The sequence below is a fragment of the Carcharodon carcharias genome, chromosome 19 (genome assembly GCF_017639515.1).
Source record: "Carcharodon carcharias isolate sCarCar2 chromosome 19, sCarCar2.pri, whole genome shotgun sequence".
Taxonomy (NCBI): Eukaryota; Metazoa; Chordata; class Chondrichthyes; order Lamniformes; family Lamnidae; genus Carcharodon; species Carcharodon carcharias.
In genome coordinates, this window is record NC_054485.1 from 22,856,549 (window position 1) to 22,880,192 (window position 23,644).

General features: G+C 44.7%; 1 protein-coding gene across 1 annotated transcript in view; it reads right to left on the reverse strand.

Annotated features, from left to right (window-relative positions):
• Positions 1-23,644, reverse strand: part of LOC121291085 (exostosin-1-like) — a 288,167-nt gene that overhangs the window by 11,044 nt on the left and 253,479 nt on the right. The window contains exons 9-10 of the mRNA XM_041212120.1: positions 22,896-23,056; positions 16,929-17,100 (exon numbers count right to left, since the gene is read on the reverse strand). Of these exons, the coding sequence (XP_041068054.1) occupies positions 16,929-17,100; positions 22,896-23,056 (333 nt within the window). The remainder of the gene's footprint in view (positions 1-16,928; positions 17,101-22,895; positions 23,057-23,644) is intronic.

Consider the following 23,644-nt stretch of genomic DNA (forward strand, 5'->3'; position numbering starts at 1 on the left):
ATTCTCCCACAAGGGGCAACAACCTCTCAGCATCTGCCCGTCAAGCCTCCTAAGAATATTATATGTTTCAATAAGATCACCTCTTATTCTTCTAAACTCCAATGAGTACAAGCCCAATCTACTCAACTCTCCTCATAAAAAAATCCTTCCATACCAGGGAACAACCTAGGGCACCTTCTCTGGACTGCCTCCAATGTCAATATATCTTTCCTTAGATTCGGGGACCAAAACTGTACACAGTATCCTCGATGTGGTCTAACTAGTGCCTTGTACAGTTTTAGCAAGAGCTCCCTATTTTTATTCTCCATTCGCTTTGAAATAAAGGCCAACATTCCGTTTACCTTCCCTATTACCTGTTGAACGTGTATGATAGCTTTTTGTGATTCATGCACAAGAACTCCCAAATCCCTCTGTGCTGCAGCCTTCTGCAGTCTTTCTCCATCCTCTATTCTTCCTGCCAGGCGCATAACCTCAGATTTTCCCACATTATATTCCATCTGCCAAGTTTTTGCCCACTCACCTAACCTGTCTATATCCCTCTGTATTCTCTTTGTGTCATCCTCACCACTTGCCCTCCCATTTATTTTTGTGTCATCCACAAACTTGTCGAGAGTACATTCACTTCCTTTATCCAAGTCATTAATATATATTGTAAATAATTGTGGCTCCGGTACGGACCCCTGTGGCACTCCACTAGTTACAGCATGCCATCCTGAAAATGCCCACCTTATCCCAACTCTCTATCCATGCTACTATACTACCTGCAACACCATGGGCACTTATCTCATTCAGTGGTCTATGTGCAGTACCTTATCGAACAACTTTTAGAAATCCTACAGGTTCTACATCTACTGGTTCCCCTTTATCTATCCTGCTTGTTGCCTCCTCAAAGAATTCCAATAAACTTGTCAGGCATGATTTCCCCTTCAAGAAGCCATGCTGATTCTGCTTGATTATACTTTGTATTTCTAAATATTCTTATATCCTTTATAATAGACTCTAACATTTTCCCAATGACAGATGTTAAGCTAATTTCTATAGTTACTTGTTTTTTGTCTCTCCCTTTTTGAATAAGGGTGTTACATTGGCAGTTTTCCAATCCTCTGGGGTTTTTCCAGAATCTAAAGGTTCTTGGAAGATTACTACCAGTGCACCCACTATCTCTGTAGCTATTTCCTTTAATAACCTAGAATGCAACCCATCAGGTCCAGGTGACTTATTGGCCTTTAGCACCATTAGTTTCTCTAGTACTTTTTCTCAAGCGATAGTTATTGTTTTTATTTCCTCTCCCCTTTTGCCCCTTGATTATTTAGTATTTTTGGAATGCTATTAGTGTCTTCTACCGCGAAGAATGATACAAAGTATTTACTCAACTTCTCTGCCATTTCCTGATTCCCCGTTATTCTTTCTCCAGCCTCATTCTCTAAGGGGCCTATGTTCACTTTGGCATCTCTCTTCCTTTTTATATGTTTAAAGAAGCTCTTACTGCCTGTTTTTACACTACTTGCTAGCTTACCCTCAAAATTTATTTTCTCCCTCTTTATTATTTTTTTGGTCATCTTCTGTTGGCCTTTAAAACTTTCCCATTCCTCTGGCTTACCACCAATGTTTGCCACATTGTTTGCTTTTTTCTTTCAATTTGATACTATCCTTAACTTCCGTAGTGAACTATGATTGGTTAATCCCCTTCCTAGAATCCTTCTTCCTCACTGGCATAGATCTTTGTTGTGAATCATTAACTATTTTCTTAAACGTTTGCCACTGTTCATTAACCGTCTTTTCTGCTAAACTGCTTTCCCAGTCCACTCCAGCCAACTCTGCCCTCGTTCCTTTGTAATTACCCTTATTTAAGTTTAACACGGTTGTTTCTGACTCAAGTTCCTCACTCTCAAACTGGATGCTAAATTCTACCATGTTGTGGTCACTGTTTCCCAGAGGATCGTTTACTCTGAGATCATTTCTTAAACCTGCCTCATTACACATTACTAGATCCAAAATAGCCTGGTCCCTGTTTGGATTCACAACATATTGATCTAGGAAACTGTCCCAATGCACTCTAAGAATTCTTGCTCGTGGGCTACCTCTGCTAATTTGATTTTCCCAATCTAAATGAAGATTAAGGTCACCCATAATTAATGTACTGCCTATTTTACATGCCCTCATTATCTCCTGATTTATTCTCCAACCTGCAATATAGCTACTGTTAGGGGGCCTATAGACTACTCTCACCGGTGTTTTCTTCCCCTGTTATTTCTTACCTCCACCAACATAGATTCTACATCTTCCAATCGAAGATCATTTCTCACTAGCATATTTATTCCACGATGTACTAACAAAGCTACCCCACCACCCTTTCCTTCCTTCCTGTCCTTTCAAAAAATCACATACTCCTGAATATTTCATTTCCAGCTTTGATCACCTTTGTAGCCATGTCACCATAATGGCTATAAGATCATACCCATTAACCTCTGTTTGTGCCATTAATTCATTCACTTTGTTCCGAATATTACGTGCATTTAAGTAAAGAGCCATTAATTTTGCCTTTTTACCTTTTTTCCCCCTTTGACCCTATTTTTTACTTTTTTTAATGTTTGTACACTCTGTCTCTTACTGTCACACTCTGGGTAACATTACCTAAATAGCTGCCCTGCAATGCTGCCATATCCTTTTGCTTTGGAAGCCTACATATCCCCTCTCCAGAACGCCCCCCCACTCTAGTTTAAAGCCCTCTCTACAGCCCTAGAGAGGTGGTGGCACAGTGGTGTACAGTTGGGAGGGGGTTACCCTGGGAGTCCCCAGCATCGACTCCAGACCTCATGAAGTCTCATGGCACCAGGTCAAACATGGGTAAGGAAACCTCCTGGAGGTTGCCTCATATCATCTCCCTCAGCTGATGAATCAGTGAACCTCCATGTTGAACATAACTTGGAGGAAGCACCAAGGGTGGCAAGAATGTACTCTGGGTGGGGGACTTCAATGTCCATCATAAAGAGTGGCCAGGTAGCACCACTACTGACTGAACTAACCAATTCCTAAAGGATATAACTGCTAGGTTGGGTCTGTGGCAGGTGGTGAGGGAACCAACAATAGGGAAAAATATACTTGACTGCATCCTCACCAACCTGCCTGTCGCAGATACAACTGTCCATGACTGTATCAATAGGAGTGATCACCACACAGTCCTTGTGGAGGCAAAGCCCCATCTTCACATTGAGGATCCCTCCATTGTGTTGTGTGGCATTACCATTGTGCTAAATGGGATATATTTCAAACAGATCTAGCAGCTCAAGACTGGGCAACTATGAGGTGCTGTGGGCCATCAGCAGCAGAACACAATCTGTAACCTCAAGGCCTGGCATACCCCCCACACTATCATTACCATCATGGCAGCAGATCAACCTGGGTTCAATGAAGAGTGCAGGAGGGCATGCCAGGAGCAGCACCAGACATACCTAAAAAAAAGTGTCAACCTGGTGAAACTATAACACAGGACTGCTCGTGTGCCAAACAGCATAACCAGCAAGTGACAGACAGAGCTAACCAACTGATCTGATCTAAGTTCTGCAGCCACACTGAGTCGTGAATGGTGGTGGACAATTAAACAATTCATTGGAGGAGGAGGCTCCACAAATATCCCCATCCTCAATGATGGAGGAGCCCAGCACAGCAGTGCAAAAGATAAAGCTGAAACATTTGCAAGTGGATGATCCATCTCGGCCTGTCCGGAGGTCCCCAGCATCATAGATAACAGTCTTCAGCCAATTCGATTTACTCCACGTTATCAAGTAACAGCTGAGGGCACTGGATTCTGCAAAGGCTATGGGCCCTGACAATATTCTGGCAATAGTACTGAAGACTTGTGTTCCAGACCTTGCTGCACCCCTAGCTAAGCTGTTTCAGTACAGCTACAACATTGGCATCTACCCAGCAATATGGAAAATTGCCCAGGTATTTTCTGTACAGATAAAGCAGGACAAATTGAACCTGGCCAATTATTGCTCCATCAGTCTACTCTCAATCATCAGTAAAGTGATGGAAGGGGTTATCAACAGTGCTATTAAGTGGCATTTGCTTGGCAATAACCTGCTCACTGACTCCCAGTTTGGGTTCTACCAGGGTCACTCAGCTCCTGACCTCATTACAGCCTTGGTTCAAACATGGACAAAAGAGCTGAGCTCCAGAGGTGAGTGAGTGGCTGCCCTTGACATCAAAACAGCATTTGACTGAGTGTGGCATCAGGGAGTCTAGCAAAACTGGAGTCAATGGGAATCAAGGGGAAAAGTCTCTGCTGGTTTGAGTCATACAAAGGAAGATGGTTGTGATTGTTGGAGGTAAATCATCTCAGTTCCAGGACATCACTGCAGGAGTTCCTCAGGGTAGTGTCCTCGGCCCAATCATCTTTAGCTGCTTCATCAATGTCCCTCCTTCCGTCATAAAGTCAGAAGTGGGGATATTCGCTGATGATTGCACAATGTTCAGCACCATTCACAACTCCTCAGATACTGAAGCAGACATTGTCCAAATACAGCAAGACCTGGACAATATCCAGACTTGAGCTGACAAATGACAAATAACATTCGCGCCACACAAGTACCAGGCAATGACCATCCCCAACAAGAAAGAATCTAACCATCATCCCATGACATTCAATGGCATCATCATTGCTGAATCCCCCTCTAACAACATCCTAGGGGTTACTATTGATCAGAAACTGAACTGGACTAGCCATGAAAATAATGTGGCTACAAGAGCAGGTCAGAGGCTAGGAATCCTGTGGTGAGTAACTCACCTCCTGAATCCCCAAAGCCTATTCACCATCTACAAAGGCACAGGTCAGGAATGTGATGGAATACTCCCCCCTTGCCTGTTTAAGTGCAGCTCCAACAATACTCAAGAAGCTTGACACCATCCAGGACAAAGCAGCCCACTTGACTGGCACCCCATCCATCAAGGTTTACTCGGTCCACTATCAACGCACAGTAGCAGCGGCGTGTACCATCTACAAGATGCAATACTCGAATTCACCAAGGCTCCTTAGATAGCACATTCCAAACCCACAACCACTACCATCACGAAGGACAAGGGCAGCAGATACATGGGAACATCACCAGCTGCAAGTTCCCCTTCAAGACACACATCATCCTGACTTGGAACTATATCGCTGTTCCTTCACCGTCGCTGGGTCAAAATCTTGGAACTCCCTCCCTAATAGCACTAGAGCAAAACAGACTGCAGCGGTTCAAGAAGGCAGCTCAGCACCACTTTCTCAAGGGCAGTTAGGGATGGGCAGTAAATGCTGGCCTAGCCAGCGATACCCACATTCCATGAATGAATTAAAAAAAAGGACCAGAGATGCTGGAAATATGCAGTGATTTTTTTTTTATTCGTTCATGCGATGTGGGCTTCACTGGTTGGGCCAGCATTTACTGTCCATCCCTAGCTGTCCTTCAGAAGGTGGTGGTGAGCTGCCTTCTTGAACCGCTTCGGTCCACGTAGTGTAGGTATACCCACAATGCTGTTAGGAAGGGAGTTCCAGGAGTTATGCAGATGGTGTTGCACTCCTGCTGGCACTGATGCCACAATGTTTTCACAAAATCACAGAATTTAAAGGCACAGAAGGATGCCATTCAGCCCACTGTGTCTGCACCAGCTCTCCAAATGAACATTATGACCTAGTGCCATTGCCCTACCTTTTCCCTGCACCCTTGCACATTGTTTCTATTCAAATAATCATCTAATGCCCACTTGAATACCTTGATTGAACCTGCCTTCACCACACTTCCAGGCAGTGCATTCAAGACCCGAACCACTCGTCGTGTGAAAAAGATTTTTCTCATGTCACATTTGCTTCTTTTGCAAATCACTTTAAATCTGTGCCCTCTCGTTCTTGATCCTTTTATGAGCAGGAACAGTTTCTCCCTATCTACTCTGTCCAGCCCCCTTATGATTTTGAACATCTCTATCAAAACTCCTCTTAGCCTCCATCTCTCCAAGAACAGTCCCAGCCTCTTCAATCTACCCTTATAGCTGAAGTTCTCATCCCTGGAACCATTCTTGTAAACCTCTTCTGTACTCTCTCCAATGTGTTCACATCCTTCCTGTAGTGTGGCGCCCAGAACTGTGCACAATATTCCAGCTGAGGTCTAACGAGTGTCTTATATAAATTCAGCAATGACCTCCCTGTACTTGTACTCTATGCCCTTACTAATAAAGTCCAGGATACTATAGGCTTTATTAACTGTTCTCTCCAGCTGTCCTGCCACATTCAATGATCTATGCACATATACAGCCAAGCCTTTATGCTCCTGCACCCCCTTCAAAATTTCACCCCTTATTTTATACTGTCTGTCCATGTTCATTTTACCAAAATGAATCGCCTCACACTTCTCCGCATTGAACTTCATCTGCCATCTATCTGCCCACTCCACACTTGTCGATGTCCTCTTGAAGTTGCACACTGTCCTCCTCGCAGTTCACAACACTCCCAAGCTTCGTATCATCTACAAACTTTGAAATTGTCCCCTGCACACCAAAATCTAGATCATTAATATATATCAGGAAGAACAAGGGTCCCAATACCAACCCCCGGGGAACTCCACTACAAATCTTCCCCCAGCCCAAAGAATATCCATTGAGCATTAGCCTCTGCTTCCTATTTTTAAGCCAATTTTGTATCCACATTGCTACTGTCCCTTTTATTCAGAGCAACACATTTTGTGCAACTGGGATGTGTTTCATTTCAGATTGGCCCATACACAGGATCACAATACCAGCAGTTTTAATGTGAAAACTTAAAAGTTAATGTAGCCACCAGAACATAAGAACAACTAAATGAAACAAAAATGTCCACGAACACTCAGGAACCCTGGTCTCCCAGGCAACAGAGGATGAAGACCCACAGTGTAGCGAAGGTGTATCGGTGCCTGACTCGACCAGGAATCTGGTGGTGATAAGATTGTCACAGGTTTGTCTGCCGTGGCGCTCCATTGCTCTGGCTTCTACCACTGTATCCTCAACTCCCTCACCAGCAGCACTGTATTCCCCTTTCTCCTTGTCATCTGGCTCCTTCATCTTCCCCTCTGCGAAACCACCCTCCTTGACTGAGTGAGGTTGTATGGGGCACAGGAGCCCACAGTGATCCTGGACACTCTTTCTGGTGAGTAGTGAAGCGCTCCACCTGAATGCTCCAAGCAGTGGAACCTCATTTTCAGCAGTCCTATCGTCTGTTCCATTGTTGCCTTTGTTGAGGCATGGGTGGCATTGTGCATCTCCTTGGGGGCACTGTGTGAGTTCTGCACTGGTGTCATCATCCAGGTCCCCTGTGGGTATCCCCTGTCACCAATGAGCCAGCCCTGCAGTCAATGAGGTGGATCAAACACTTGTGGCACCTTAGAGCTGTTCAGGATGTAGACTTTGTGAGAGCTCCCTGAGTAGTGTGCATACATCTGAAGGATTTGTTTTCTATGAGCTCGTACCAGCTGCACATTCATAGAGTGAAGCCCCTTGTGTTAATGAATGCAGCAGGCTGATCCCAGGCAGCTCTCAGTGCCACATGTGTGCAGTCAATTGCACTTGTGAGGGTCCTGCAATTGCAGGACTGGCTGCCTGGGTCTCGGGGTCTGTACTGAATTTTACAAAATCATTTTCTCTTCTGAAGAGGGCATCTGTCATCTCCCAGATACATTTGTGTGTGGCTGGCTGGGATATTGCACACATATCCTCGCTGCAGCCCTGAAAGAGCCACAGGCAAAGAAGTTCAATGCCGCTGTCACTTTTAATGCTACTAGCACTTGATTGCCTCCCAGTCCTCATGGATGCAGATCTTCATGGACCTGCTGGCATATGTGAATTGCCACATCCCATGACATCATAAGTCACCTCCAGCTTTGCCTTTTAGTCATCTGCAGGTAGTTGCACAGCCTGTGGAACATACGGTTTTGGGTCAACGCTTAGCATCGCCCAGGCTCCTGGTTGCCAGCATCCTGCGTTGCTTGACCCTCTGCTGCCTCTCCCGGTTGATATTCTGGCAGCTGCTCTGCATGGTCCTGGATCACCCTCTTGCAGGTCCTCCGCAGCTGCAACGTTGTTATCTGAACTGTTGGGTTGACATGCCCATATCTGCCTGAGGTGATCTGGTCAGCATATTCTTTGAGGCCGTCCCTCCTGTCCTGAGCATTTCTTCCCAATAGGAAGTCCTATACTCAGCATTGGTCAAACCCCAGTCTTCACCCACCCCACCTTGATCGATCCCATCCTGAAGGATCACTGCCAAGATGTCTTCTTGTGCACACAGCCATTTGCATGGAGACTGGAGCATTGACACTGCAGTTGGAAGCCATGACTGTTTACCATCCTATCACTACTGAGCGCTCCTCAATCATTCTTGAGCCAGTTTGATGCCCTTGCCTTGATCTCAGATAAGTTCCACCCATCCGTTATCAGCCATGACCAGCTATGGGACCCTCAAAGTTCCCAACCAGCCCCCATAAACCCCCTGACCCTCAACCTGCCCTCCATCATCCTATGCACTCCTTCTATCATCCTTGAACTTCCCTCTGTTACACTTGAGTCTCAAAACCTTGGGAATACCATTTCTAGTATGTCCCCTTGTTCTTCCCACAGTCATTCTGGACCTGTGGACTTCCGACATTCAGGTTCCCTGCATGGTCCAGTTTCCTCCTAGTTTCACCACCCACTGCAGCCCCCTGCCCCCAAACCCCCGATCAAGCTTTTGATTACTTGTTCTAATATCTTTTAATGTGGCTTATGCCAAAATTTGTCTGATAACCCTCCTGTGAAGCACCTGGATGTTTGACGTTAAAGGTGTTACATAATTGCTTAGTACCAAGTTGATTGAGACACAGTCACTAATGATGGAGCAATAGAAATAGAGGATGTACAATAGGCCAAAATTGGAGAAGTGCAGAGATCTCAGGGGGCTCAAGGTTACAGTGATTGATAGGGGCAATGGCATGGAGGGATGAGAGCTTTAATTTTGAGGTGTTGCCAGAGAGGGAGCCAATGTATGTCAGCGAGCACAGGGATTATGGATATCCTAACTCACAATAAGCAGGACTTATTGTTACTCAGGATATGGGTGCGGAGTTTTGGATGAGCTGAAGCTCAAAAATGTTAAAGACAGGATACTGACCACGAGCACACTGGAATTACAAGTCTAGAGGTAACAAAGTTTCTCACTACTTTTTCCAAACTAACCATGGAGGGAACTTAAATTTAATGACTGGGTGACTGCTTTGCAGAAAACCTTCGGTCTGTCCACAAGCATGACCCAGACCTCCCTGTCGCTTGCCATTTCAACACTCCACCCTGCTCTCATGTCTGTCCTTGGCCTGCTGCATTGTTCCAGTGAAGCTCAACGCAAACTGGAGGAACAGCACCTCATCTTCCGACTAGGCACTTTACAGCCTTCCAGACTGAATATTGAGTTCAACAATTTTAGATCATGAACTCAATCCTCCATCCCCACTCCCTTTCCGATCCCCCTTTTTTTCTCCAATAATTTATATAGGTTTTTCTTTTCCCACCTATTTCCATTATTTTTAAATGTATTTCCATCCATTGTTTTATCTTTATCTTTTAGCCTATTTCGATCCCTTCCCTTCACCCCACCCCACTAGGGCTATCTGTACCTTGCTCGTCCTGCTTTCTACCCTTAATTAGCACATTCCTTAGATAATATCACCTTCAACACCTCTTTGTCCTTTTGTCTGTGACATCTTTTGGCTATCTCCACCTATCACAGGCCCTCCACCCAGCTCTGCCTGTGACCCCCACCACCGCCCCCCCCTTACCCCCCCCCCACCCACCCCACCCCCCCAACCAGCTTATATTTCACCTCTTTTCTATTTTTACTTAGTTCTGTTGAAGAGTCATATGGTCTTGAAATGTTAACTGTGTTCCTCTCCGCAGATGCTGCCAGACCTGCTGAGTTTTTCCAGGTGTTTTTATTTTTGTTTTGGATTTCCAGCATCCGCAGTTTTTTGCTTTTAACTTTAACGTGCGTGTGTTTATTAATATAAACTGGCTGCTGGAGCAAAGGACAAAGTTAGAATCAATTACTTGAAATGGTACACTAATGGCAGGGCTGCTAACAATGGAATGTAGAAGGATCATATCTATTATTTAAAATGCTTTAATTAAGAATTGCATGCAGCACGCATAATTAAATCGAACCAGACATAAATATTACAAATGGATAATTCTTCACAACTAGCATACTGAACTGCTGATGCCAGCAGAACATTCCTGTTCCAACTCATGTTATTAAGAATTCACCAGCTTAATCGTGAATGATTATTGATCATGGCAAAAACAGGCAGCTAGTAGACTTATCACTGGAATATTACCATGACACTATAATTATTCAGCGATGGAATCATGGGACCAATGCTAACTGCTGGAATTTATTTCTAATGAAATGTTCTTTGTAATATCTGCCTGACATTCTACCTAATTATTTATCCCCAACCCAGCACCCCGCCCCATCCCCCTTCATGTTGCTAATAGGGAACAACATAAGATAAAAGCAAAAAACTGCGGATGCTGGAAATCCAAAACAAAAATAAAAACACCTGGAAAAACTCAGCAGGTCTGGCAGCATCTGCGAAGAGTAACACAGTTAACGTTTCGAGTCCGTATGACTCTTCAACAGAACTAAGTAAAAATACTTATTTTAAGAGTATGACTCTTCAACAGAACTAAGTAAAAATACTTATTTTTACTTAGTTCTGTTGAAGAGTCATATGGACTCGAAACGTTAACTGTGTTACTCTTCGCAGATGCTGCCAGACCTGCTGAGTTTTTCCAGGTATTTTTATTTTTATTTTTGTTTTGGGAACAACATAATATGTCTCCATCCAAGGGTGCCTTTAACTGATGCCTTTTTATTCTGCCTATTGACAGGGCAAATAGAGAGAAACTTTCTCTGCTGGTGAGGGAAGTCTTAGACAAAGGGGTATGACCTTAAAATCAGGGCCAAAAGCATTGTTTCATGCAAAGGGTGGTAGAAGTGTGGAATTCTCTCTCACAAAAAGCAGTAGGTTTTCAAATTCTCACCTTTGTTGTCAATTCCCTCCATGGCCTCAGCCCTCACTACCTCAGTAATCTCCTCCAGCCCCCAAACTCCAAGCTTCTCCCATTGCGTCCTCATCAGCATTCCCGATTTAATTGTTCTCCACCTGCTGCCTGGGCTGAGAGCTCTGGCATTCCCTCTCTAACCCCCTCTACCTCATTTTCCTCCTTTAAGATGTCCCTTAAAACATCTTCATCTGTCCTAGTATCTCCTTATGCGCCTTGAATCAAATGTTGCTTTATAACAATCCTTTGAAGCACCTTGGGATATTTTATTATATTAAAGGTGCTATAAAAGTACAAGTTGTTGCTGTGTTTGTTGTAGATGCTAGCTCAATTAATAGATTTTTGGTAGACAAGGGTACATACGAACATATGAAATAGGAACAGGAGTAGGCCTTTCAGCCGCTCAAACCTGCTTCACCATTCAACTAGATCATGGCTAATCTTCTACATCAATGCTATTTTCCCCACACTATCTCCATATCCCTTGATGTCTTTATGTCTAAAAATCTGTCGATCTCTGTCTTGAACATACTCAATAAGTGAGCCTCCACAGCCCTTTGGGCCAGAAAATTCCAAAGTTTCACCACCCTCTGAGTGACAAATTTCCTCTGAATCTCTGTCCTAAATGACCTGCCACTTAATCTGAGATTCTGTTCCTTAGTTCTAGACACCCCCAGCCAGGCGAATAATCCTTCCTCCATCTACCCTGTCAAGCCCTGTAAGAATTCTGTATGCTTCAATGAAATCACCTCTTGTTCTGCTAAACTCCACAGAATAAAGACCCAGTCTCCTCAATTTTTCCTCACAGGACAATCCCACCACCCCAGGAATCAGTCTAGTGAACCTTCGCTGCACTCCCTCTATGGCATGTATATCCTTCCTTAGGTAAGGGGACTAAAACTGTACAAAATACTCCAGATGCGGTCTCACCAAGACTTCATGCAATTGCAGCAAGATCTCTTTACTCCTATACTCAAATTCTCTTGTAATAAGGGCCAACATACCATCTGCCTTCCTATTTGCTTGCTGCACCTGCATGTTACCTTGCAGTAACTCATGACTCACACCCAGGTCCCTTTGGACATTAACACTTTCCAATTTCTCACCATTTAAGAATACTCCGCATTTCTATTTTTCCTACCAAAGTGGAAACTTCACATCTTTCCACCTGCCATGTTCGTCACTAAGCCTAAACTCCCTCGAAGCATCTTTGCATCCTCCTCACGACTCACATTCCAACCTACTTTTGTGTCATCAGCAAACTCGGAAATATTACAATTGATCCCCACATCCAAATCATTGATATAGCTTATGAATAGCTGGGGCCCAAGCACCCACTAGTCACAGTCTGTCAACCTGAGAATGACCCGTTTATTCCTACTCTCTGTTTTCTGTCCGTTAACCAATTCTCAACCCCTGCCAGTATATTACCCCCAATTCCTTGTGCTCTAATTTTGCTTACTAACATCTTGTGTGGGACCTTATTGAAAGCCTTCTGAAAACCCAAAGACACCACATCCACTGGTTCCCCTCATCTCTTCCGCTTATTTCTTCCTCAACATGTCTGTCAAACATGATTTCCCTTTCATAAATCCATATTGACTCTCCCAAATCCTACCATTATTTTCGAAGTGTCCTGTTACTACATCCTTCATAACAGACTCTAGCATTTTCCCACTACTTATGTCAGACTAACAGGTCTGTAGTTCCCGTTTTCTCTCTCACTCCTTTCTTAAATAGTGGAGTTACATTTACCATCTTTCAATCTGTAGGAACTGTTCCAGAATCTATAGAAATTTCAAAGATGCCGCCAATGCATCCATTATCTCTACAGCCACCTCTTTCAATGCTCTCGGACGTAGATCATCAGGCCCAGGGGATTTATCCATTATCAATCCCGTTGATTGCTCCAGTACTATTTTTTTTATGAATACTAATCTTTTTCCATTCGTCATGCTCACTAGGCCCTTGGTTCTAGTATTTTTGGGACGATTTCTGTGTCTTCCTCCATGAAGACAGACACAAATTATTCTCTGCCATTTTCTTATTCTTCATGATATATTTTGCCTGTTAATGGACCCACATTTGCCTTTGCTAATATTTTCTTTTTACATGCCTATAGAGGCTTTTTAAGTTTGCTTTTATGTTTCTAGCCAGTTTACTTTCATATTCTATTTTCGCTTTCTTTGTCAGTTTCTTGGTCTTTCTTTGCTTTTTTTTAATCAAACATGGGATATGTGCATCACTGGCACAGCCAGCATTTATTGCCCATCCCTAATTTCCCTTGGGAAGGTGGCGGTGAGTGCCTTCTTGAACCGTTGCAGTCCATGTGGTGTAGGTACACTCACAGTGCTGTTAGGAGCGGAATTCCAGGATTTTGACCCAGCGACAGTGAAGGAATGGCGACATATTTCCAATTCAGGATGGTGAGTGGCTTGGAGGGGAACTTCCAGGTAGTGGCATTCCCGTTTATCTGCTGCCCTTGTCTTTCTAGATGGTAGTGGTCATGGGTTTGGAAGGTGTTGTCTAAGGAGCCTTGGTGAGTTCCTGCAGCACATCTTGTAGACGGTACACACTTCTGCCACAGTGCATCGATGGTGGAGGGAGAGAGTATGTGTGGATGGGGTGTCAATCAAGTGGGCTGCTTTGTTCTGGATGGTGTCAAGCTTCTTGAGTGTTGTTGGAGCTGTACTCATCCAGGCAAGTTGAGAGTATTCCATCACGCTCATGACTTGTGCCTTGTAGATGGTGGACAGTCTGTGGGAGTCAGGAGGTGAGTTACTTGCCACAGGATTTCTAGCCTCTGACCTGCTCTTGTAGTCACAGTATTTATATGGCTGGTCCAGTTCAGTTTCTGGTCAATGGTAACCTCCAAGAAGGGAATTCAGCAATGGCGATGTCAATGAATATTAAGGGATGATGTTTAGATTCTCTCTTGTTGGAGATGGTCATTACCTGGCACTTGTGTGGCGAGAATGTTACTTTCCTGATGATTGAGAGTAGATTGATGGGGCGGTAAATGGCCGGGTTGGATTTGTCCTGCTTTTTGTGTACAGATCACACCTGGGTTATCTTCCACATTGCTGGGTAGACGTCAGTGCTATAGCTATAGTGGAACATCTAGGCCAGGAGCACAGCAAGTTCTGGAGCACAAGTCATCGGTACTATTGCTGGAATATTGTTAGGGTCCTTAGCCTTTGCAGTATCCAGTGCCTTCAACCATTTCTTGATTGATATCACGTGGAGTGAATCAAACTGGCTGAAGACTGGCATCTGTGATGCTGGGGACCTCCGGAGGAGGCCGAAATGGATCATCCACTTAGCACTTCTCTTTTGCACTCATATGCTGGGTTCTCCCATCACTGTGGATGGGGATATTCTTGGATCCTCCTCCTCCAGTAAGTTGTTTAATCATCCACCATCATTCACAACATATGTAGCAGGACTGTAGATCTTGGATCTGATCCATTGGTTGTGGAATCGCTTAGCTCTGTCTATCACTTGCTGCTCATGCCATTTGTTACGCAAGTAGTCCTGTGCTGTAGCGTCACCAGGTAGACACCTCATTTTTAGGTATGCCTGGTGCTGCTCCTGGGATGTCCTCCTGCACTCTTCATTGAACAAGGGTTGATCTCTGGCTTGGTGGTAATGGTAGGGTGGGGATATGCCAGACAAAGAGGTTACAGATTGTGTTTGAGTACAATTCTGCTGCTGCTGATGGCCCACAGCACCTCACAGCTGCCCAGTCTTGAGTTGCTAGGTCTGTTTGAAATCCATCCAATTTAGCACGGTTATAGTGGCACACGACACAATGGAGGGTATCCTCAATGTGAAGATGGGACTTTGTCTTCACAAGGACTGTGTGATGGTCACTCCTACCAATACTGTCATGGACAGATGCCTCTGCTGCAGGCAGGTTGGTGAGGATGAGGTCAAGTATGTTTTTCCCTCTTGTTCGTTTCCATACTACATGCCGCAGCTCCAGTCTAGCAGCTGTGTCCTTAAGAACTCGGCCAGCTCGGTCTGTAGTGGTGCTACTGAACCATTCTTGGTGATGGACATTGAAGTCCCCACCTTGAGTACATTCTGTACCACCCTCAGTGGCTCATCCAAATGGTGTTCAACATGGAGGAGCACTGATTCATCAGCAGTGGTGGGACAGTATGTGGTAATCAGCAGGAGGTTTCCTTGCCCATGCTTGACCTGGTGTCATGAGACTTCATGGGGCCCGGAATTGATGTTGAGGACTCCCAGGGGAACTTCCATCTGACTGTATAGCACTGTGTTGCCACCTTTGCTGGGTCTGTCATGCTGGTAAGATAGGGCACACCCAAAGATGGTGATGGTGGTGTCTGTGACATTGATTGTAAGATTCTGTGAGTATTGCTATGTTTTTTTGAGACAGCTCTCCCAATTTTGGCACTAGTCCCCAGATGTTAGTAAGGAGGACTTTGCAGGGTCGACAGGGCTGAGTTTGCCGTTGTCATTTCCAGTGCCTAGGTCGATGCCTGGTGACCCATCCGGTTTTATTCCTTTTAGACTTTGCAGTGGTTTGATACAGGCCATTTCAGAGGGCATTTAAGAGTCAACCACATTGCTGTGGGTTTGGAGTCACATGCAGGCCAGACCAGGTAAGGGCAGCAGATTTCCTTCCTTAAAGGCATTAGTGAACCAGATGGGTTTTTACGACAATTGACAATGGTTTCATGGTCATCATCAGATTTTTAATTCCAGGCTTTTATTGAATTCAAATTTCACCATCTGCCATGGTCGGATTTGAATTTGGGTCCCCAGTGCATTACCCTGGGTCTCTGGATTACTAGCCCAGTGACAATACCACTACACCTATGCCACCGCCTCCCTCCCCTAAATTCTAAAAAGCTCCCAATCCCTTCAAACTTACTGTTTTGGCCACTTTATAAGGCCCTTCCTCTGACCTATTGCAATGTTTAACTTTGTTTATTAGCCATGGTTGCGTCATTTTTCCTGTAGAGTTTTTGTTCCTTAAAGCAGTGTATATTGTCACAAACCAAGTATTAATTCTTTAACTGCTAGTCATTGTCCGTCTGCCGTCCTACTTTTTAGTGTAGTTTCCCAATCTACCACAGCTAACTTGCCCCTCATACCTTCGTTATTTCCTTTGTTTAGATTTAAGCCCCTTCGTTCAAATTCAACTACATCACTTTCAAACTTAATGTCAAATTCTATCATATTGTGGTCAAGCTTCCCCAAAGGCTCCTTTACATCGAGATTACTTATCAGCTCTTTCTCATTACACAATACTAGATCTAAAATAGCCTATTCCCTAGCTGGTTCATCAACATACTGCTCTAGAAAACCATCTCATATATGTTGGGTATTAAGGAATATGGTGCCATAGCATGTGGATTGAATTGAGATATACATCAGCCATGATCTCAATGAATGGCATGACAGGCCCAAGGGGCTGAATGGCTGCCTCATATCCCATTCTCTTCTTTTCCATTGATTCTTTGAGCCCAGGTAGCCCTTCGTTACCTCATCCTGTAGTCATGCATAGCTTAGACATTAAAGGTCTTGCTCCATACTCCAATGGGGAAGGCTTGCTGAGAATCTTGGCTTTCACAGTAAATCACTTCTGCACCCTCTCTAAGGTTTGACATCCTTCCTAAAGTGTGCTGCCTAGAATTAAGATACAATACTCCAGCTAATTACTAACTCTTCTGCCAGTGGAAATAGTTTCTCCTGATTAAGACCCTTCAAATACCATTTTCAGCTATGTTTCAGGAATACCTATGGAGTAAATATCCTATCCATGGGATTCTCTTATGGAGTAAAATAACATGACACACCTGCTGCATCAGTGTCTCTTTATACTGTTTCTTCTGCGTCACTTTGATTGAGGGAAGCTTAGTGACTGATGACACTAGTAAATTCATCAGGATATCTTCGCAGTTGGCGGTCTGGTCTAAGAGTGCATGTAGACTCGTTGGCAGGTAATGTGTGAACAGGTGATGGTAATATCTGTGAAAGCACAAAAAAAAAGAGCTCAAGAAACATTGATTGCTGTCTAAGTTGGCTGTTTTTGGGCAGCTCCCCTGCTATCTAGGTTGGAATTACACCAATGTGAGGTACTGACTCATACAAAACATGAAGATCCAGCATTCACTTCCTGATCTGAGCTCATTTAGATGATCATGGCAAAACTAGTGGCAAGGCCAGGTCTCAGTGACAGTATCCTTGCCTCCGAGTCAGAATGTTGTGGGTTGGAGCCCTACTCCAGAGGTTTGAGCATACAATCTGACACTTGAGTGAGATGGGAATGCTGCAGTGTCAGAGGTGTTGTCTTTTGGATGAGACATTAAACTGAGGCTCTATCTGCCTTCCCCAATAGATATAAAAAAATCCCATGGCACTATTCTGAAGAGGAGCAGGCGAGTTCACCCGAGTGTATGAGCCAATATTTATCCCTGAAGCAACACCTGAAAACAGGTTAATTGGCTATTTATCTCATCGCTGTTTGTGGGACCTACATCTGAGCAAATAAGCTGCTGTGGTTCCAATATTACAACAATGTTCACACTTCAAGAGTACTTCATTGGCTGTAAAGCACATTGGGAGGTCCTGAGTTTGCAAAAGGTGCTATATAAATGCAAGTTCTTTCTTTCTTGGCATCTATAACTGTGAGCTTGTTGCAGATAAAACCAGCTAGTGTTCCTGCTCCTGATTACTAACAAATGATTCCCGCTGGATGACCCAGGTTAGGGCAGGACTGAACCCGATGGTGATGTCCCCTAAGGCGCAATAGTTGGCCAACATTCACTCTCTAGATTTGCACAATTTAAATGGCCGCTGAGCATGTCCCTATGGTAACGTGGCTGAGATTGGTAACAGAAGGGTCTTTCCTGATAGTTATAATCTCTCAGTTTTGGTATCGGTCTTGTAAACCATTTTTTGCCTCTTCTCCAATGATTATATATCCTTCTTCGTAATAATAGACCAGAGGTATGTACAATAGTCCATGTTTACACAAGTTTAATGTAACTTTCCTGCCCACAACTTAAACCAATGCCCATCTGCTGTTCAGTTTGATGTAAAAGGTTCCATGACAATTCACTATTCTATTTGAATTTGAGCAGGGGGTTACTCCTGATATCCTGGCAATCATTTATTGTTCAAACACAGATCAGCTGGACTTTTACTGCATTAACTGCTTGTTGTTGCAGCTGTGGCTCAGTGGGTAACATGCTCACCTCTAAGTCAGAAGGTTTTGGATTCAAATCCCATTCCAGAGACTTTAGCACAAAAACCTAGGTTGACATTCCAGTGCCGTACTGAGAGTGCGCAGCACTGTCGGAGGTGCTGTCTTTCGAGTGAGATGATAAACTGAAGCTCCATCTACCCTCCCAGGTAAACCTAAAAAATCCCATGATGCAATTGTTAAGAAGAGCACTGACATTACCCTTTTTGTCTTGGACCAATATTTATCCCTCAGTCAACATCACTAAAACAGATGATCTAAACTGGTGCTTTTGGAGCCTAGCTGTGTGCAAATTGAGTTGCCATATCTCCCTACATAATATTGACCACACTTTGAAAGTGAGAAGTGCTTTAGGAATTCCTGGAGACATGAAAGGCGCCACATGAATTCCTTCCTTACGTACTTAAACATTATAAAACATCACTACCTGCAACAGCAGCGGCTGCACTAACCATGGGCTGCCTTTTATGTGCCCCCGCCAATTGTGTTTTCAGTGGGGGAGGGGGCATGTAAAATAGAGGGGGGGGGGGGTGCCCACTCAGCCGCCTTCCCACACATCCCCAAGCTCGCTCTAATAATACGGGGGGGTTGTGCGGGTGCCAAAATTATTAGTATTTAAATAGATAACCAAAGCTCAATCAAACCAGTTGACCCTGATAATACGCTGCCAATGCCACACAACGTTCGGGCAGTCAGGTGGGCATGGGCAGCCCAATTTTTAAAATAGTCTCTTCAAAGGGCGAGAATGATTGGGGGGGGGGTGGGGGGAGGAGATCTTCCACTGCTCAAGATAGACAGCAGCGGTAGCATTTTATGTCTCACGGGCAGGCACGCGCCTGACCCGACCAAGCGTAAAATAGCGCGGGATGACGTCCGGGGAATGTCCCAAAGTCATCACATGATATTTTGGTTGGTGGGGGTGTGCGTGAGAGCTGGCAGCAAGCCCGCCGACAATCAGGGGGCCTATTAAAGCCACTAAAGTTTCGTTTAGCGGCGATTTTTCGCTGGCCGTCCAACATTATGGTTGGCGGGCGGGCAAATCGGCCAGGCGGCCTTCGGGTTTGAGGAAACCTCACCCAAGGGATGAGTTTCTGACGTCAATTTAACAAAAAAAAATGTTTGGGCAGAATTTTTATTATCTATATGTTTAGGTGAGTGAGTCCTCATGTGGACAGTTTTTCTGCACTGCTACATCCTTATTTCTTGCTTTTAAGTTTTTCAGCTCCCCAAGGCAGCTCTCTGCCTTCGGGGGCCTGTCATTGTGCACCTCCCTGCGCCCGCACTGACATCAGCACTCGCTCTGCTCCCCACCCCACCCCTCCGGGCAGCGCTGACCCTTTCAGTGCACCTTTCATGCTGGCTGGCGGTTTATTGGCCAGCCAGCATGATACCATGGTCAGGCGCCAAACGCAGGCAGTTCCCCAGTCGCTCCCGGACCTGCCCATCCCCCCTTGTCCGATGACCCCGAAAATCCTGCCCCAGGTTACAAAGTAAGGGCCAGTAACACTAATTTTAACTTCTTTGTATTTGCCCGAGGAGGCCATTTCTGAGTATATATGCTCAACCTCTGCACATTTCTGGTCTCTTTGTCACAAGAAGGATTTAAAGGCACTGGGGAAAGCACAAAAAAACGATATGCAAGAATGATGCCAGAACCGAGAGTTCTCTAGCGGGGTGACCTAATAGAGACATTTGCAATTCTCAATAAAATCAATAAAATTTCACAAATGAGAAGTTATCCACTTTGGTAGGAAAAACAGAAATACAGAGTATTAAATGTTGAGAGATATTGGCAGGTATTGATGTCCAAAGGGACCTGGGTGTCCTTGTTCATAAATCACTGAACGTATGTGTAGATGTAGCAAGCAATTAGGAAGACAAATGGTATGTTTGTCTTTATTGCAGGAGGATTTGAGTAAAGGAGTAAAAATGTCTTGCTACAATTGTATAGAGCCTTGGGAGACCGCACCTGGAGTATTGCAGACAATTTTGATCTCCTTACCCAAGGAAGGATATACTTGCCATAGGGGAGTGCAACGAGGGTTCACCAGACTGATTCTTCGGATGGCTGTATTGTCCTATGAGGAGAGATTGAGGAGACTTGGCCTGTATTTTGCGGAATTTAGAAGAATGGGAGATGATCTCATTGAAACATACAAAATTCCTTCAGGACTCGACAAGGTAAATGTAGGAAGGATGTTCCATCCTGGCTTTGGGGAAGTGTCTAGAACCAGGGGACACAGTCTCAGAATAAGGGGTAGGCCATTTAGGACTAGGATGAGGAGAAATTTCTTCACTGAGAGGGTGGTAAATCTTTGGCATTCTCTACCCCAGGGGGCTATGGACGTTCAGTCATTGAGTATGTTCAAACCAGAGAAACTTATGTTCCTATAAGGTAGACATAGGCCAGAATTGGTGAGCGGGGGTGAGGGCCCGCTTGCCGAGGCATAAAAATTACGCGGGGTGACGTTGGGCATGCATCCCGATGTCACCACGCGTCATTTAGATTTTCAGTTCGGTGAGCACGCTGCCGAATTGGCTGCACGCTTGCCAAACTGTCAAAGGCCTATTAAGGCCATTTAAAAACTAATTAAACTAATAAACTGAGCTGCCCATCCAATCTTAAGAGCCCAGGCGGCCTTTGCATTTTTCATGGAACTTCATCCACGAGCGGGATGAGGTTTTGTGAAATGTTTATAAATTGAATAAAATTTTTAATAAAAATTCATTGACATGTCCCAGCTTATGTGACACTGTCACACGAGAGGACGTCTTAAAAATTTTTCTTTTCTTTATTTAGATTTTTAAAACTTAAACTAATGGGTGCCTCAGGGAGATTTCTGCACTCTTTCACGCACATGCGTGAAAGACTACAGGCACCGACTCAGGGATCACTCCCCTGCCCGCGCAGGGAGCACTCAGCACTTCCGGGCACAAGTCACGCTGGGCAGGCCTTAATTGGCCCGCCCACATAAAATAGCGGCGCGGACCTGTTCGGGGGCACCAATCCGGCCTGCACCCGCCCCCACAATCACCCCCCACCGATGGCGGTGGGGGGGGGGAGAAAACTCTCCCCATAGAGATTTTTTCACTTGTGGGGGAGACCCAAAGCTAGTTGTCACTGAAACAAGTTAGCTCCGGTTAAGGTAACGTACGGTTATTCTGCTTGTCTGGTTGAATGAATTAAGGTGTGCCAATAGTATCCCTCATGTGGTCTTGTACACAAGAGCGCACTGAGCTTATCCAGGGGCACTGAGGCCAACTCTGTGACCCCACACTGTCACAGCTAACTCAGCACTGGCTGTGCACTGAATAATTCTACTGCTCTTGTCAAAATATCCCACATGTTTACACTTACAGATGGGGTAGGGTTTTCAGCTCAGCATGCGGGCACGCGTCCGACACGCACAAAAGCGAAATAGCTCGCGATGACATTGGGCGAGCGTCCTGACGTCATTGGGCGGTATTTCGGTAGGTGGACACGCGCAGGAGTCAGGAGCGGGCCGCCAACAATTAAGGGGGCTGTTGAGCCCAATAATAGATTAATTAAAGTGAAATTTTCCCTGCCCGTCCAACCTTATGGCTAACGGGAGGGCAAATAGGCCAGCAGCCGTTGGGATTTTTTTGCGAAACCTCATTCACAGGTGGGATGACGTTTTGTACAGTGATTAAAAAAAAATTAAAAATTTTAAAACTCATTTTTAACATGTCCCTGCTCATGGGGGACACGTTTTACTTAGTTTTGAAATCTTTATTTTTAATGTTAAAAATCTCTGTGACTTCAGGGAGCTTTCACTGAGCATACCTGCACACATGCACACACCTGCACGCATGTACACACCTCAGCGCTCGTGCTCCTCCCACTCCCACCCAGGCAGCGCTGAGGTTATCAGCGTGGTTTCATGCTGGTGGCCATTAATTGGCCAGCCAGCGTGAAATCGTGGTTGAGGTCCGATCGCGGGTGGCAGACCATTGCGCGGCCACTCCTGGGCCTGCCCGTTGTGCCCGCTCGTCAAGGTAAAAATTCTGCCCATGCACACACACTCTCCCATTGAGTACTGAGGGAGTGCTGCCCTGTCAGAGATCTAACTGAATAGCAGAACAGATTTGAAGGGCTGAATGGCTGATACTGGTTGCTGGGATTGAGGCAAAGGATGAAATTTAATATTATGCCGATAAAAAGGGGACAAAAACCGTGATAACAATAATTGAAGCTACTGTAACCACAGAAATGAAGTGGGGAAAATAGATTTGTAATCAAACAGAAAAGAGACTTTCTATGTCTGGTTTATATTTATTAGAAATTCCTGGACAGCCCAAACACTGGGCAGTTTTACTCCAAAGATGAAAGTTGAATAAACCTGGATTCTCAATTCTAATCTGAAATATGTAAACCGTCAAAATTATTTTAATGACTTTCCCATTGAGAGAGAGCCAACATTCACTGGGCTTGCTGGGACGGAAAGCAGTCTTGTCCCAGAACCTAAAATCCTTGTGCCCTCCAAGTGTCTCACAGAAGCCGTGAGCATTGCTTATCTTTTCCTTTGAATGTTGTTACCTGTGGTAAAATGCTGCTCCAGTTAACACCATGGAATACTCATTGGTCCATTTTGATGTGTATCCCCATAATCCTTTGCTGCTGTCCCAAAAATGACTGCGAGCTGGGTAACCTACAATCCGATCAGGGAAGCTGCACCACACGATGAACGCAAAATCAACCTAGAGAAGGAACAAAGGCAACGGCTCATCAAGTGTGTCCTTGAAGCAAACTATGGATATTAATAAGGCTTTAGAGACATCAGTAAACTTGCATCACTTTTTTATCCTCTGATCTTTTCTCCTGAATGTGCAGTTTCACAGGTGCTTGTAGTTCATTCAGAGATCCATTGTTCACATAAGGATTTTACCCTGATTGTTTCATCAAGGAGGCATCACAGCTGAGCCGCTCATGCATGCACACATTCCAGTTCAAGCTACTGCCTAGGCGCGGGAACATTAGCTGCCATTTCCTATCACACATCCATGCGTGCTGTAGCCATTTGCAGTGTCCTTTCTCCCGCTCCGGGATGTGCTAATAAAATGCAAACTGGGGATGGAGCCTGGGTCTTCCAGGTTTGTAGTCCAGTATCACACTAGTCAGTGTCTTTACTTACAAACCCAAGACCAATGTTGGAGTCACCAAATTCAATTCCTTCATTAGTGATGGGAAGGAAGAAACGTTGTGCTTGAATAGAACCAAAGGTACCAGAATATAAGAGCTGCAGTTGAATAATTTGTTAAAACTCAACTTTAACAACAACAACTTGC